Source organism: Heptranchias perlo, chromosome 3 (assembly GCF_035084215.1).
Source record: "Heptranchias perlo isolate sHepPer1 chromosome 3, sHepPer1.hap1, whole genome shotgun sequence".
In the NCBI taxonomy this organism is placed as follows: domain Eukaryota; kingdom Metazoa; phylum Chordata; class Chondrichthyes; order Hexanchiformes; family Hexanchidae; genus Heptranchias; species Heptranchias perlo.
Genome location: NC_090327.1, coordinates 72592689 through 72610318, shown reverse-complemented (window position 1 = coordinate 72610318; position 17630 = coordinate 72592689). Strand labels below are relative to the sequence as shown.

At 41.4% G+C, this 17630-nt stretch overlaps 1 protein-coding gene across 1 annotated transcript in view; it reads right to left on the bottom strand.

Annotated features, from left to right (window-relative positions):
• The window catches only part of mtfr1 (mitochondrial fission regulator 1), a 36069-nt gene that overhangs the window by 15246 nt on the left and 3193 nt on the right, over positions 1–17630 (bottom strand). Inside the window, exons 3-5 of the mRNA XM_067980194.1 lie at positions 17210–17314; positions 9470–9591; positions 2805–3046 (exon numbers count right to left, since the gene is read on the bottom strand). Of these exons, the coding sequence (XP_067836295.1) occupies positions 2805–3046; positions 9470–9591; positions 17210–17314 (469 nt within the window). The remainder of the gene's footprint in view (positions 1–2804; positions 3047–9469; positions 9592–17209; positions 17315–17630) is intronic.

Genomic DNA, 17630 nt, shown 5'->3' with positions numbered 1-17630 from the left:
GGACAAGTTGCAGTTTATGGAGGGTGAAGACTGGAAGGCCAATGAGGAGAACACTGGACTAATCGATTCTGGGGGTGATAAAAGTGTGAATAGGGTACAGTAGCCTAGTGGTTATTATACTGGAATAGCAACCCAGAGGTCATGAGTTCAAATACCACCCTGGCAAGTTGGGAAACTGAATTCAACATATCTGATAATTTGTGGGCTGGCAATAGATAAAATAACCATGAAAGTTGCTGGATTGTCATTAAAAACCCAACTGGTTCACTAATGTCCTTCAGAGGAGGGAATCTGCCACCCCTACCTGGGCTATCCTACATGCGACTCCAGACCCACATTATGTGGTTGACTCTTAATGCCCTCAGAATAACTCGGAATGAGCAAGAAATCTTGTCTTGACAGTGCTGCCAATATCCAAAGAACATTTTTTTTTAAAAGAAAGGATACAGGTCCTTTAAAAAGACAAAAAAGGTCTGTTACCTCTTTTTACTGGTTTTATTCACCAATTAACACCACCAATTTGACAAAATATTACTGTCTGCAGTGTTAAAACATGTGCATTATGCAGAAAGGCCAGAGGTTTTTTTTAAATTGAGAAGTTCTTCCTTGAAGCACCTTTGGCCTTTAGATACTTTAAAGGAAGAACACTCAATTTTAAAACTCAATTCAAAAAATGTTTGGAACGGTTTACCAGAGAGGATAGTGGAGGCAAATGTGTTGGAATTCTTCAAGACATAGTTGGATGCAGTGATGGTACAGCTACAGTACTGGAAGGATAAGTTTCACTCGGCTGTATGGCTTTTCTTGTCCCTTACTTTTCTTACATTTTTAAACCGAGTTAAAGGAACAAAGCCAAGTGACATCAAAGTTCTTTTTTTAAAAAGCAAAAAAGCTAAGAAAATCAGAAGTAGTGATTAGGTGATGAAGATTGAACAAGGGAGAAATGGCAGAGAAAACAATGGAGTTCCAGAGATTTAGGAAAGAAGGGGTTAGAACAGGAGCCTGCATGATGAGTCTTGACTTAAGCACAGAGAGAAAGTTGGAAGAAAGAAAATGTAGATGAGGTTTTGGAGCTCAAAAAAGAACAATTGAAGGTGAAAAAAGAGAAGAAAAGCACACACACATGCATGTTGATAGGCAATTCATCTCTAACCTCCATCCTATCAGATGACAAACTTCTTGTATCCTGTCTGGGAGTCCAACAAAGAGCCTCTCCAAATTAGAAGCAAACTTCAAGTCTTAGATAGACTTGGGTTTCAAAAAGAGTTAAGAGAAGCGTTTGTTGTAAAACAGGAAACAAAACTTCTTGCAGACAGCTTGAAATGAAGAATTTGAAATTCAAAGGGATAGCAAAGACAACTTTGTTGATATATGGAGGAATATTATGCGTTGAGTGTTAAGTGTACCCATGTGATTTATATCAATTAGTGTTAATTGTATTTAGGTGGTGCTTATCAATTGAGGACTCTCTTGACCTCGAGCTTATCTGGGGTGTGGATAATATTGATCGGAGAATAAAGGCTTGAAAGCAACTGAACACAAGGCTCTAGTATTCTATCCTTCAACACCTGGCTATCCAGTTTGTAACAAAGAGGGTTAGATTTGCAAGATGCATAAAGAAAGTATTTGAAAAATTATAACAAACCTATATAGCACTTTCCTTTTGTATGGGAGATAGCACCTAGGCTGACAGCCTGAGCTCCTCTCATTTGCAATTTTATCCATGGCTGTCCATTGCCATCCTTTGTCCTTTTCCCTCCAGTGTCCTCTCCTACACTGCTTAAGATCCCCTCCCCTAATAGTGGGTGGGTGCATTTTAGCTCAATCTTCAACTTCAAGCTACAAGCTAATTGTACAGAGCACATTCCCCATCCCCCAACCCCACTTATTCCATGTTTTTATGATGCTCTTTACAAAGGCTGGAACTCTGCTCATATTCGATTTGTCCGATTCCTGAACTTCTCTTCCATCAGGACTGTGTTGCACTTTATGCCTCGGCTGCTATGACTCTGCTCTGCCATTGTGTTGCTTCAGGTTTCAAGGAGAAAGGGAAGTCAATTTTTTTTAAAATTTAGGGAGCTAAGAAATACACCATTGGGACGGAAAAGGAATGGAAAGGAAGATTCACACTATTACAAAGGCATTGGCAAGGAACCAGAAAGAGCAGATACGGAGGGGTAGAAAGATAGCTAACACTTCTTTTCATGAGACAAACAATGAGGTCTGATCTGCCTCTTCCCATAGTTTAAATAGGTGCCAACGAAGCAAGTTACAAGGAAGCAACAAGAGGTTCTCTTGGTGTCCGAGCCAACATTCCTCCCTCAAACCAACACCATCAAGAGCAGATTCATTAGGAATTCATCTCATTGTTGTTTGTGTAATTTTGCTATGCACAAATGGTTACCATATTTACCTAAATAACAACAGTCAGAGCACTTCAACATAATTCATTGTTTGTGAAATGATTTAAGAGGTTGCTGAGCAACATGATAATGGATTACACATGGACAAGTCTGTCTTTGTACTGCATAGATAGAAAAGCAGCAATTCAACATAGAAATTACAGCAAATAATCCTTAAAGGCTGCCCCAGCAAGCTGACTCATAACCCCTGAAATTGCAACATGATCAATATCAGGGCTGTCCCTACCCACGTGGTGAGTAGATGGAGTCACTAGTTATTTATGGTCATTCAGAGAGCAAAGAACTCAGCAACAGCACCGGCCTGATCAGTAGAAGAGTATGAAACAGTGAAGCCTGCAAGAATTTAAATGGCTATCATCTAAACATAAATATTGCATATACCTGCCAAAAGGCTGTTTTGTTCTTGTATAGTCACAATCATGGCAATCTGTTCCCGTAACTTAGCAAGTTCATTCTCCAATACGTTGATTTTTTCCAGTGCTGCATCACTGGCCAGTGTGGGAGTTGCAGGTTCCGTTTTGCAATTCCTCAAATTTGGTAAGGAAGCTTGCCTGCTGATGGGTCTTGCAAAAGATGGAGCCTGACATTCAGAGAGGTCAGCACATCCAGGACGAATCTCAGATCTGAGGGTGCAAAAAGAAACGTGATAATAGGCAAGTTAATTGGAATGCCAAAAGGAACATTTACACAGGTACAAATTCCCATACATTTGAATGGTGAAAAAGATACTTTTTGCTTTATAGGTTCAATTTTTAGTCAGCACTGTCCAATTATGTATTTAAAGAAAATAGCAAAATGCTTCTTTTGCAAGTAGTTGTGAACATCAAGGATTAGCATGAAGGCAAGATAATCAAATCATAGTAGGTACAGCACAGGAGGAGGCCACTCACCATCGTGCCTGTGACGGCTCTTTGAAAGAGCTATCCAATTAGTCCCATTCCCCTGTAATTTTTTTCCCTTCAAGTATTTATTCAATTCCCTTTTGAAATGTCAAAGTCCACCAAAGTAAAAACTAAAAGCATATTCCCTGTAGATTTTGTGTAACATAACTTTACAGAAATGTAGCTTAGTAATTGGCTGAGAGTGCACACAGGACATCACAGTACTGATGTACTAGCATTTTATCAGGAGTAATGTGTTAGCAACTTATGGAGCATTATAGCAATAGAGGTGGAAACCAAAAAAGAGTTACTGATTTACTATTGTCACTCTCCAATAGGAGCACTTAAAGAAAAAGTGATGATTACTAATTTGCAGTAATGCTTGCACAGCAGATTTTTTTGGGTTGGTAAACTTTGAAATCAGAGAGCAAGTTATTATAAATGGTGTGCTGCATGGGAACAATTTTCCATTTAAAACATGAATGCATCCAATCCATTTTGGCTTTTATTCTGACCAAGTGGATAAGTACTGTATGCTAACCTTAAATAATGGCTAGCAAATTCAAGAGTTATGAGACTGTGCTGCCTACTGTATGAAAGCCATGGTCAACTTCCAGAAAGTTAAACATGCAGAGAACATCAAGAATACAGAGTGCTTTTATTAGTTCCTTTTCTGTAACCAAGCCAGCAACATTAATAAAAATCCTTAAACTAAAAAAAAATTTGAGAATACACAAATTGATTTTGTTTAAAAACACAACTGAATTGGGTATATATAGGCATTACCTAAATAACATTCTTAATGCAATATTCATTCAAGTTAAAAGATACATTTTAAATCATTTCCCATTAACAACTTGTACACATGAATCACCTGAACAAAGTTTAAATATTAAAAGTCTTAGGTATAACGCACTTCCTACAAGTGTGTCACTTATTTCCTATAACACCTTTCCTGTTATACTTTGTTGATTTCACCTCTATTATTATAAAACTGTATCCTCCAACACACCACGGACAATGCCACAGGAGATTTTCTAATATAATAGATTAATGTAAACACACGTCTGATTAGAAATGTTTTTACGGAATGACTAATGTAGTCAAAAATTAATTTTAGCATAGTATCATGGTACAATTATTGTTGTAAGAACTTTGTTCAGAAAACAGATCAGCATGAATTTTTCACTACCCATCGACTTATTCTTGAGGCCTAAAGAGTGAAATTGCCAACTTGAGCAGAATTACTGTGGTATGGGGCTGTGCCCATTAGGAACTGGATTGAATCTGGCCAAACTCAATTTACATAGGACCCTAATTGCCAGAACAGGAAGGAAACCTTCATTCTATTGGTCTTGCTTGCATTCCAACTCAAGTCCTGGACATGAATTGAAACTTTCTGTGCCAGATATAGTAGGATGCAAGTCCCCACCTGTTATTCTCTCATATTATGAGCTTTCAATCTCAGCCAACCCATCAGTGTAGAGAAGGGCAGTTAAACATGTTTTATGTGTACCTTCTGGTGACTAGTAATGGTACTAACAAGGGTGCATTTCCTCTGACACGCAATAGCATGGGAAAAAAACAGCGAGAGAAAACCAGTCAGCAAATAGAAAATTAGAACAAACATTTTAGTTATGCTATACCTGAAAGGAATAGAAAGACAAATTCAGCAAAGTGGTGCTCCTGGAGTAGACCTTCCCTAGATGGGAGCATGGGTTGGAGAATTAGGAATTTGTCCTGTAGAAAATTCAGTTTGTGAAGATTCAAATAAAATCTTTGCTACATGGGTGTCTTAATAAACATGTACCAATGCTGTGAGTCATCCCAATTTCAAGCATCAACATAGCCAGAGGTCGTGACAAACTGCATATCACTGCAATTCAGAGAGTACAAACATTGGGCTCCATTTTAGCACCGGCTATCGGGTGCGTTCCTGGCGGGGGGCTCCGAAAATCGGGGAATCCCGGAGCGGGTCGGGAGCCCGGCTCCAACCCGCCCACTTCCGGGTTCCCCACAGACGCACCGACGTGCACGTGCAGCCCCTGCATGTGGGACTCCCACAGGCAATTAAAGCCGGCGGGGTGCCACTTAACAATATTTATCAAGCTATTTCAGGTCATTAACAGACCTGATTAAGGGAATATGTCAGGAGGGGTGGGATTTTAGAAACAACTGGGACTGTTTCCCATACTGGGGGAAACACTCCCAGTTGAAATGGACGTGTTGCAGCTATCAGCCTGTGGCAGCTGCAAAGGTCCATTTGACAGGTAGGGGGGGGGACCCTCACTCATTGCAGGAGGCCACTCTGTCACTTAGGACAAAGTTTGGCCTCCACCACCCTCCTCCTGACAATCAAAGTCACCAACTTGCACACTTACCCCGGGGTGCAGAGACATGTACCTACCTTGCGGACCCCCTCAGATGTACATCTTCCAGATGGGGGCCGCCGTAGCTGCAGTCATGACCTCCTCGGAGGGCGAACAGCCTCGCCGGCCACCTCTGACACGTGGAGCTCCACAACACAGTGCTGTGACACATCCACCTGCACAGCAGGAGGGAGGGCAACCAGAGAGAGATGCATTGCAGGGGGCACTACCCTCGCCACATGGTCCACAGACCGAGGCTCAGCTTCCTGGATCTCTCTGAGCAGCAGTGCACACGGAGGCTCAGAGTCACTCGACATGTAGTCGTGGATATCTGCAGCCTCCTTCATGCCGAGCTGCTCCCAGCTGGCCCGAGCACCATCTTCTTACCTGTCGCTGTCAAAGTCACCACTGTCCTCAACAACTTTTCCTCCGCATCCTTCCAGGGTGCCACCAGGGACATCACCGACATCTCTCAGTCGTCTGCACAAAAGAGCCCTGCAAATACACCTACACCCACTTTGCAGTGACACAATGGGTGGCATCAGGTGTGGGTCTTCATTATGATCCTCAGGAAAGGGCATTATTGCACAAACCAGACAAGATTCGCAAAGACATGGCAGTAGTGGTGCCAATATAATATGTAATGTGAGTTGGTCAGAAATCAATGGAAGTAAAAACCATGACAAACCCTCAAACACCCTTGTGCATCCCCTTCATGCTCATAACACGTTTGCCTTACGCTTCCTACTGCACATATGTGATGCATGCCTTGTGGCTGCAGCACAGGTAGTGGCAGGTTGAGTGCGGCTGACCGTGAAAGAGATGCACGAGAGGGTGAGTGCGAGATAGAGCCATGAGATTGTATGAGGATTGGGTTGAGTGGTAGTGGCGGGATGAGTACTGGCGAGGTGAGTAAGTGCAGGTAAGATGAGGATGAGGCTTGAGTGGGTGTGAGGGGTGATGTGACAAGAGTAGTGTTGGCAGTGCAGAAGGAGATGTGCGGTGGGGGCGGTGATGTGGCAGACGGAGTGTAGGGGAATGAGTAAGTGTACTCACTTTGGCTGACCTACTTAGGTCATTGCAGCGCCTCCTGCACTGTATGCAGGTGGGCGATATGTTGGTGGTGCAGGTGACCTCCTCTGCCACCTCGAGCCCGGCCTTCCTGGTGGCAGAGGCAGGCCGCTTCCTCCCGCCCACCAGGGGGGGGGGGGGGGAAATCTCTGTCCTCCCCCTCCTCCTCACCCCATCTAATGATACCTGGAGTGAGGCATCATTAAACTGGGAGCAGCCTTCCCCCTGGGCTGCTCCATGCTGTATTTTTTCCTATTTGTTGCAGCATGAGTCAGTGGAGGACTGCCCCTTTAAATAGAGCTCCTCCAGCTGACAGAGCTTACTGCGCATGCGCAGTCCGCCAGACACGCAGCTCAGCAGTGGGGAACCCGGAAGACCAGGTAAGTGGATCCAATTAGGCTGCGATCGCGCGCAGGGCAGACTGATTTCGCCGGGCGCGTTACCCACGCACCCAATAGCCTCCCCGCTGCGAACCCGCAGCCCTGGCAATATCGAGACCATTGTCTTTCCAAAACTAGAAGCCCCTATTTAAAATATTTGAGAATAGTTCCTGTATAAGTACATAAAGTCTGTGTGTAGCACAATTCTTTACATTTCACCAACTCTATTTCTTAACCTTAATTGTAGAAATGTTCATTAATTATAAAGATATCAGTAGAACACTGAACAGTGGAACTGTAAAATATAAACAGAAGATGCCATGCTGAAAATTTACAATGTCATGATGTGGAGATGCCGGTGATGGACTGGGGTTGACAATTGTAAACAATTTTACAACACCAAGTTATAGTCCAGCAATTTTATTTTAAATTCACAAGCTTTCGGAGGCTTCCCCCTTCGTCAGGTGAACGATGTGAAAATTTACAAGACTGTGAAAAGGAGAAATTACATGTTGAAAGAAATCAGATTTCAAAATTTTACCAGATTGTAAAGGCACAATGCTGACCAAATAAATGTGAAATAATGTACGGAATTAGAAAAGTAACTACTTCATATATTCATAAATCATGTTCTATCATTGAATTTGTTTGAAGATTTCTTCTACTCTTGTATACTGCAACACGCTTGATGGATATTTATGAGCTCAACTAAAAAGAATAGATTGTGACAAAGGACTCAAATAGTTTGAATTGGGGTGCATCAGTGGATTCGAGACCTGCACTATTCAGTATGGGCTAACAGCAACTTGGGGATTTCCATACTGCAAAGCAAATTATTAGCGATCCTGCTCCAAGATCCGATTCAACCAAAACCACCAAGATACTGTCAACCTTGCAACTGTTTTTAAACTTAACAAGTCAACACTATGAAAGCATCAATTGTATGATCTGTGCTAGTTTAAATCAGAATCTTTATGCATCATTATTACTTTCAAAATTGACAACAGTTCAATTTTTGTCCTCCATACATTGCTCTACCAAATAAAAAAAAATGTATGGGGAACAGAATGTTTTTCCAGTTTTTGCACTTAGCACTAAGGATTATTAGCCCAAGTAATTCACAGGTTAGACACGGAGGGAATTTTAACCCCCAAGAATGGGTGGGTTGGGGGCAGGTGGGAAGATAAAAATTGTAAAAATGTCAAACCCGACCCAACTCGCCTCCAACCCATCCACTTCTGCTTTTAGCGGAGGCGGGTCGATCACTGAAATCTTTTAAAGGAGGCTGCGGGGCTCACAATTATTTAAAAATAAGTGGAAAGGAAAGGATCTACATTCACAGCCAGTTTAACAAGTTGAGTGGCTGCCGAGCAGTGTTCAAGCCAATTTGAAATTGCACCGCCACTGCTAGAAAGAGCCACACTGAGACATTCCCCATCGGAGCAACCTAGCAAGGAGGGAGACCCTACCCAAAGGTCTGCATGGTAACAACAAAATTAGCATTTTAAAAAAGTCAAGAACTTGTACCTTGAATGTAGGAAAAGTCCCAAGGGGGTTCACAGATGTGTAATCAGACAAGAAAGATATATTAGGAGGGGTGATTAAAAGCTTGGTCAAAGAAGTAGGTTTCAGTGAGGGTCTTAAAGTTGGAGAGAGAGGTGAAGGCAGAGGCGTTTAGGAAATTCTAAAACTTAATGCCTAGATAGCTAAAGGCATTTCCACCAATAATGGGGCACAGGGTGTGGGGATGCAGAAGAGGACAGAATTGGAGGAATGCAAACTTCTCGGAGGGTTGTAGAGCTGAGGAGCCCACAGAGATAGGGAGGGGCAAGGCCCAGAAGGGGTTTGAACATGGGGACGAGAATTTTAAATTTGAGACGTTGGTGGACCAGGAGCTAATGTAGGTCAGCAAGCACAGGAGTGATGGGTTAGGATATGGGCAGCAGAGTTTAGGATGGGCTCAAGTTTATGGAGGGTGGAAGATGGGAGGCTGGTCAGGAGAGCATTGGAATAGTTGAGCCTAGAGGCATTTGTAATTTTCTCACCCTGACAGCTCATTTCCATTACTGTTAGTTTAACAGTGCCAGGGAATTAGTGTCTGTTAGATGGCAAGTTTATATAGTAATTGTAAACTCACGTGCCAAGCATTGTAAATTGAAGAACAAAAATATTACTAAGTTTGGTGCTACATCTCAGTAGTGTATGCTGTACAACCTTATTGTTGAAGACTTATCTGAAGCGCTGCAGAGTTCATAACAGAGTTGGGTACTGTATTGGCAACACAACAAAAGCCATGTAATACGTATTGCAAGTTTTTAAAGCAATGGATAGATGATAAAACATACCTCAACTTGGTAAATGACTCCCCCTGATCACTAACAATCCATCCTACGTCAGCCAGGGAAGCAACTGCACCATCCTCTGACTCTGCTATACTTTGAACAGCTTCTCCAAAGCCATGGAAAATCTATTAAAGACGTTTTAAAACAACAAGATGATTATTCAGTTCTCACAATGCAAAGAAAACAATACTTCTGAGCACCCTACTTCAAAACAGAAACAGGTATTGAATGTGTAAGAGTTGGGTGCAGAGTTTGAAGGGTTGAAAACAATGTTTTGGAGCCAAGCTTATATAATATCCAGTCATTTTTAAATACTGAGTGGCTGAAAAATTCTGCAGTTAATAGGACGCAAGATTTTTTAGAAAACGCACCTTGGACAGACTGCTGTAAACAATCTCTTTTCTATGGAAAATATCTTTCACTTGGCAGAACTTTACATAACCCAGGTATAGAAAATCAGATACTTATTCCTTTAATGTTCCCAAGCGGGAACCTTATGATACCTCAATGTATTAGTATGACTGCCCCTGGTTCTCGACATAGTTAGCCACGTGTTGGTCCAGAATTTGCTGAAATCATGGCGTACACCGTTACTCTAGCGCAGAAGTTCCAGGAAATTATGGCGTGACTAACTTAAGCCATAATCTCCAGAGACTTTTGCACCGCTCCGCCATTACGCATCGTCTAAAACAGCTAATTGGTATTTATAATAGCCACCCCCGCCACTAAAATCAATGGCGATTGCGAATTTGCTGTATTTAAGCCAGTGTGAACACCGCTGTCACTTTAACGGAAAAATAATGGCGCTGAAGACCTGGCAGCGGCGTGATTTACACGTTTATTCAAGATGGTTGCAGTTGAGGTGTCCTTTCTGCTTCTGATGCCTCATTGTCCACACAACATCAATCTGAAGAGAATCCCCAGACCATACTAACAAATCGAGGTATCATCATAAAGAATCATAATTACCATTTCTGTCTGCAGGGGTACTTAGCAGCCGATAAGATACTTAATTTGGCATCATAATCACTCCCACAGTAATAAGCAGTAGGGTAACGGAATATTTCCTATTACTTTATTGCTGTTGAGCTTCAGCATCACCAGCATAAGCTGCTTACAGTATATATCAATGACTCAGATTAGGGGACTGAGTATAATGCATCCTAGTTTGCTGATGATACAAAGCTAGGTGGGAAAGTAAGCTGCAAGGATGCAAAGAGGCTGCAAAGGGACATAGACAGGTTAAGTGAGTGGGCAAGAAGGTGGCAGATGGAGTGTAATATGGGGAATTATGAAATTATCCACTTTGGTAGGAAGAATAGAAAAGCAGAATATTTTTTAAAAAGGAGAGAGATGAAGAAATGTTGGTTGTCAGAGGGATTTCGGTGTCCTTGTACATGAAACACAGGAAGTTAACATGTAGGTACAGCAAGCAATTAGGAATGGAAATTGTATGTTATACTCCATGCCCCTTGCAATAAAGGTTAAGAGTAAGGAGGTCTTGCTGCAATTATATAGGGCTCTGGTGAGACCACATCTGGAGTTTTGTTCTCCTTAGCGAAGGAAGGATCGATTCCTGGGATAAGAGAATTGTCCTATGAGAGATTGAATAGAATGGGCCTATATTCTCTGGAGTTTAGAAGAATGAGAGGTGATCTCATTGAAACGTATAACATTCTTAGAAGGCTTGACAGGGTAGATGCTGAGAGGCTGATTCCCCTGGCTGGAGAGTCTAGAACTAGGAGTCATAGTCTCAAGATAAGGGGGCAGCCATTTAGGACCAAGATGTGGAAAAATTTTTGCACCAGACAGGAATGAATAATTGTTGTAATTCCTGCACATGTTCTTTAAATATTAGCCAATGCCTATCCACCGTCATCCCTTTTAGTAAAGTTCCCCAATCTATCATAGCCAACTCGCACCTCATACTTTCGTAATTTCCTTTATTTAGATTCAGGACCTTAGTTTCGGAATCAACTACTTCACTCTCCATCTTAATGAGGGATTCTATCATGTTATGGTCGCTCTTCCCTAAGGGATCCCGCACAAGATTGTTAATTAATCCTTTCTCATTGCACAATACCCAGCCTAGGATCGCCTGTTCCCTAGTTGGTTCCTCAACATATTGGTCTAGAAACCCATCACGTACACACTCCAGGAATTCCTGCCCCACAGTAATATTGCTAATTTGGTTTGACCAATCTATATGTAGATTAAAGTCACCCATGATTATAGCTGTACCCTTCTTGCATGCGTCTCTAATTTCCTGTTTATTGCCCTCCCCTACATCTCCATTACTGTTTGGGGGCCTTTAGACCACCCCCACTAACGTTTTCTGCCCCAAGGTGTTTCCTTAGCTCCACCTATACAGATTCCACATCGTGATTTTCCGAGCTAATATCCTTCCTCACTATTGCATTGATTTCCTCCTTTACTAACAATGCTACCCCCACCTCCTTTCCCTTTTTGCCTGTCTTTCCTAAATATTGAATACCCCTGGATGTTCAGTTCCCATCCTTGGTCACCCTGTAGCCATGTCTCCGTAATCGCAACTATATCATAACCGTTAATATCTATCTGCGCTGTTAATTCATCTACCTTATTGCGAATGCTCCGCGCATTAAGACACAATGCCTTTAGACTTGTCTTTTTAAGATTGCTAGTCATTTTAGTTCTATTTTGCACTATGGCCCTATTTGTTTTTTGCCCTTGTTTTCTCTGCCTTCCACTATTGCTTCTTCCCTTTCTGTCTTTTATTTCTATCCTTGTTTCCCCCTCCTGTCTCCCGGCCATTCTTGTTTAAACCTTCCCCAACAGCACTAACAAACACTCCCACGAGGACATCGGTCCCGGTCCTGCTTGGGTGTAACCCGTCCCGCTTGTACAGGTCCCACCTTCCCCAGAACCGGTCCCAATGTCCCAGGAATCTAAATCCCTCCTTCCTACACCATCCGTGCAGCCACGCATTCATCTGGTCTATTCTCCTGTTCCTAGCACGAGGCACTGGTAGTAATCCTGAGATCACTACCTTTGAGGTCCTGCTTTTTAATTTATCTCCTAACTCCTTAAATTCACCATGCAGGACCTCATCCTTTTTTTTAAACCTATGTCGTTGGTACCGATATGGACCACGACTACTGGCTGTTCACCCTCCCCCTCCAGAATGCCCTGCAGCAGATCAGAGGTCAGACTAAGATCAGAGCACATGGAGTCAGGGGACAGATAGCAGAATGGATAGCAAACTGGCTACAAAACAGAAAACAGAGAATAGGGGTAACGGGTAGCTACTCGGACTAGCAAAGGGTGAGAAGTGGTGTTCCACAGGGATCGGTGCTGGGACCACTGTTGTTCACAATTAATGATTTGGACTCGGGATTCGGAAGTACAATTTCAAAATTTGAGGACGACACCAAACTGGGATGTGTAGTTATTTCAAAGGAAAATGTGACAAAATACAGGAAGACATTAATAAACTTGCAGAATGGGCATGTAAATGGCAAATGAATTCCAATATAGTTAAATGTGAGGTGGTGCATTTTGATAGGAAGAATAAGGAGGCCACATACTGCTTGGATAATAAGAGTCTACATGGGGTAAAGGAGCAAAGGGATCTAGGGGTGCAGATACACAAATCACTAAAAGAAGCGACGCAGGTTAATAAAGCCATAAAAAAAGCAAACCAACCACTGGGATTCATTTCTAGAGGAGAAGTTATGTCAAACTTGTACAGACCCTTGGTTAGACCACACTTGGAATACTGTGCATAGTTCTGGTCTCCATATTATAAAATGGATAAAGAAGTATTGGAGAAGGTGCAAAAAAGATTCACAAGTTTAATACCAGAACAGAGAGGATATACTTACCAGGAAAGGCTGAACAGGCTGGGGTTCTTTTCTCTAGAAAGAAGGCTGAGCAGTGACCTGATAGAGGTCTTTAAGATAATGAAGGGGTTTGATAGCGTAGACGTGGAGAAAATGTTTCCACTTGTGGAGGTGTCTAAAACTAGAGGTCATAAATATAAGATAGTCGCTAATAAATCCAATAGGGAATTCAGGAGAAACTTCTTTACCTAAAGAGTGATAAGAATGTGGAACACGCTACCAAAAGGAGTAGTTGAGGCAAATAGCATAGATGCATTTAAGGGGAAGCTAGATAAGCACATGATTAAGTAAGGAATAGAAGGATAACATCCAGGCTTGGGCTGATAAATGGCAAGTAACATTCGTGCCAGACAAGTGCCAGGCAATGCCCATCTCCAACAAGAGAGAGTCTAACTACCTCCCCATGACATTCAACGGAAATACCATCGCCGAATCCCCCACAATCAACATCCTGGGGGTCGCCATTGACCAGAAACTTAACTGAACCAGCCACATAAAAACTGTGGCTACAAGAGCAGGTCAGAGGCTGGGTATTCTGTGGCGAGTGACTCACCTCCTGACTCCCCAAAGCCTTTCCACCATCTACAAGGCACAAGTCAGGAGTTTGATGGAATACTCTCCACTTGCCTGGATGAGTGCAGCTCCGACAACACTCAAGAAGCTCAACACCATCCAGGACAAAGCAGCCCGCTTGATTGGCACCCCATCCACCACCGGCGCACTGTGGCTGCAGTGTGTACTATCCACAGGATGCACTGCAGCAACTCGCCGAGGCTTCTTTGACAGCACCTCCCAAATCCGCAATCTCTACGACCTAGAAGGACAAGGGCAGCAGGCACATGGGAACACCACCACCTGCACACGTTCCCCTCCAAGTCACACACCATCCCGACTTGGAAATATATCGCCGTTCGTTCATTGTCGCTGGGTTAAAATCCTGAAACTTCCTTCCTAACAGCACAGTGGGAGAACCTTCACCACACGGACTGCAGCGGTTCAAGAAGGTGGCTCACCACCACCTTTTCAAGGGCAATTAGGGATGGGCAATAAATGCTAGCCTCGCCAGCAACGCCCACATCCCATGAACGAATAAAAAAAAAAATGCTGATTGGGTTAGAAGAGGGGTGGTTGGGGGCTCTTGTGGAGCATAAATGCCAGCATAGACAGGTTGGGCCTAATGGCCTGTTTCTCTGCTGTAGATCCTACATAACTATGTAACTAAGAATCCGAAAATATTGTGTACGCCATTTTCCCCAGGTTACCACGGCTCTTGCACCGAAGTTATGGCAGATGATTGGGAAAACTACTGTGGAAATTCACCCCCAAAGTTTAATAATGTAAGTAGCACTAGAGGTGATCGAAATATGATGTGTAGAAAGCTAATTAGATTATTGGCATCACAGTCACAGCAGAATGTAGACAGTGGATGGAGATAACAGGGTACAGAATAATTTCCAAAAATAGATCTATTAAGCTAGATAGATGAGTGGCACAATTGGTAGGGGGTATTATAATGCCATCAAAAGGGTGGATAGAGCAAGAACAGAAGGGGTGGCTGCTGAAGCAATAAGGACAGAAAGTAACTGGCATACATGAGGTGTTTAGATGAGTAAGGAACAACAATATGATAATCGGGGGGGGGGGGGGGAAATTCAGCATCCCAAAGGTAACGGGTACTAACCATAGGCAACCAAAAAGGAAAGTTGGAAGCATTAACTATTTCTTTAGAAGTAATTAATGACTGCTTAACATGCAAAGCAAACAGACATTACACTAGAGTCTATATTAGATTTAGAATTTCACAGTTCCCCAGAAGTGAAAGTGCAACTGTTTTTGTGTGGTCAGGCACTTAAAAATTCTTATGTGCTTACTCACAACAATCCAAGAGCATTTTGTTTTCCTATCCAAATATTCAAGCTGAACCACATATTGCAGGATTACAAGCATTATGTTCCAGGTAACAGTAGATCAAACACATTTCTTGCATGCAACTCTAACAAAATTTTTAGTAAAGCTTTTAATTCTAAACAATCATAGGCCACTGACCTGCAGTAGGCACTCTGCACAGTCCGATCAGAACATGAACAGAGCTATTAGAAAGAAGAGGGAATAAAGAGGGAAAAAAAGGCTTGCAAGAGCAGAAAATAGTTACAGTTGACATTAAGATATTTCTGAAGACTTGTGTCAGGTTATTGATAACTATCTTACAATACAGTAAATAAAGTGTCTCAGAAAATTTCAAACAAAATCATAATATCTTTCAGACATGTTATATAGTGTAAAAAATGAAGATGAATGACGTCAATGCTCAGCACCACCTTAAGGGAATTCATGGTCTTTGAAGTCCTGTTATTTTGCTTAATGTAGATGGTTTATTAAAAGTTAATTTCCATTATTTGATTCATAGTTAAGTCAAATATCACAATAATTAACTAAATGCCAAGGCTATAGCTATTGTCTTTCCTTAAAACATGTGGGATCTTATTTGCAAGGACATCCTAGATTGTTTAAAGTAGAGATTATTCTGAATATCAAATCAATGGTCAAATATCAGCCATCAAATATTTAAACAATTTCTTTACCCTAGCTACTCAAAGCAGTGCAATGAACGATAGATTTTGGATCAAAACTGATATTGCTTCAAAATAAAGCAATCTCATTTAAGTCAATTACAGCAGAAAAGCAAATTTAGCAGTTTTCAACAGCCTAACTGGAAAGATACAGATCTCTGATGTCAGAATGGCTGTTCAAAATCACCAAGTTCACTTGTGAGAACTGGTGTATTTTTTGGCTGGGATATGTGGAAGGAGTAGAAACTACAACTTTCTAAAATTCAATGAAGTATATGACAGTTGTGGATTTTCAACCAAAGCGTCACTCTGATTCTCAACAGAAGCTTATTATTATTAGACATTATAGTCATAAATGGCCTGGGCAAGATACCTTTAATAAAGATATCAAGCGAGAACCAGTTAAGCCATTCAAAAGATAAAAGGACACAAAAAATATTACAAACCTGGAGTGAAGGAACGTTTTTAAATTGCTTTCAATTTCAGGCTTACAATTTCCTATTTCAAGGCAGTGTACAACTATTATAGGAAGATAATTTCTCCTACATCTACTTTTACTAAATTAGAATACTGCAAAACAAAAATTTGTCTATCTGACCTTGTGATGCCAAACCCAGTGCAAACCCCAATTTATATTCATACTAATTCTTTTGCTAGCATCATCAAGCAGAGGAAAATATACCCAGAGTTTGAGACCAAAAGTCTAAAAATCCCTTACTATAATGGTGCTAGATAGAACAATCTAGTTGTAATGAGATGACAATTAGTGACATACATAATTTATTACACCACTGAGTGGAATAAGTAACCCCCAACCCAGTAACAGAATGCATTTTTGTATCGATCCAGAGGACATGTTAGAGAAAGATTAACGAATGAATGGATAATGTTGACATTAAATTTCTCCTCTTTACCAATTTTTCCTTAACTGCAGCGCATAACAAAGACACCTGTATGTCAGTACTGAAACACAATTAATTACTTACTACAGTCAATTATACAGTATGACAAAAAAAACTCCACAAAATAATTTGAACACTTGAGCAAGCCACAAGAACCATTAAATCAACTGAATTATTCAATCTATGATTTTCAAAAAATACCCAATTACATGGAGAATCATGGACACAAACCAGCTACCCCCGCATTCTACCACTCTATCACAATGCAACCAAGTTTTTAAAAAACATGCACATTTCTCATTTACCTTTAAATTAGTGATCAGTTCTTTATTTACACCACTGAGGTAACTAATATCTATTCAAACAAAGATTGTTACTTGGTTGCCTTACCTGAAAGTGAACTCTAGGGCATGGTTTAAGAGGCAGGCTAGTGCCTATTCTCCGAATAATACTACGAGATGAGCCATACGGTTTGTTTGACCAAAACGACTGCAGCTGGAAATAATTTTAAAAAATTCAGAGACTAGAACTTTTAAGTGAAAAATTAATTTTCAGCTACAAATGAATGTTTGAAATATTGACAAATTCAAAACGTAGAGATTCTCTATGATTTAAGACCATAAGATTACCAACAAGTGCAGTAACAATCAGAGTAACAAATGCACTGACAGGCAGTGTGGAACATATCAGATTGCCTAATGTCTGGTACCTTAGTTTGTGTTCAGAGCTACTGATTACCAACAGATTATTTATATAAAGTTTGTTTACTTATGGAATTCTACAAGATTATACTGTTAGTTCAAAATACAAG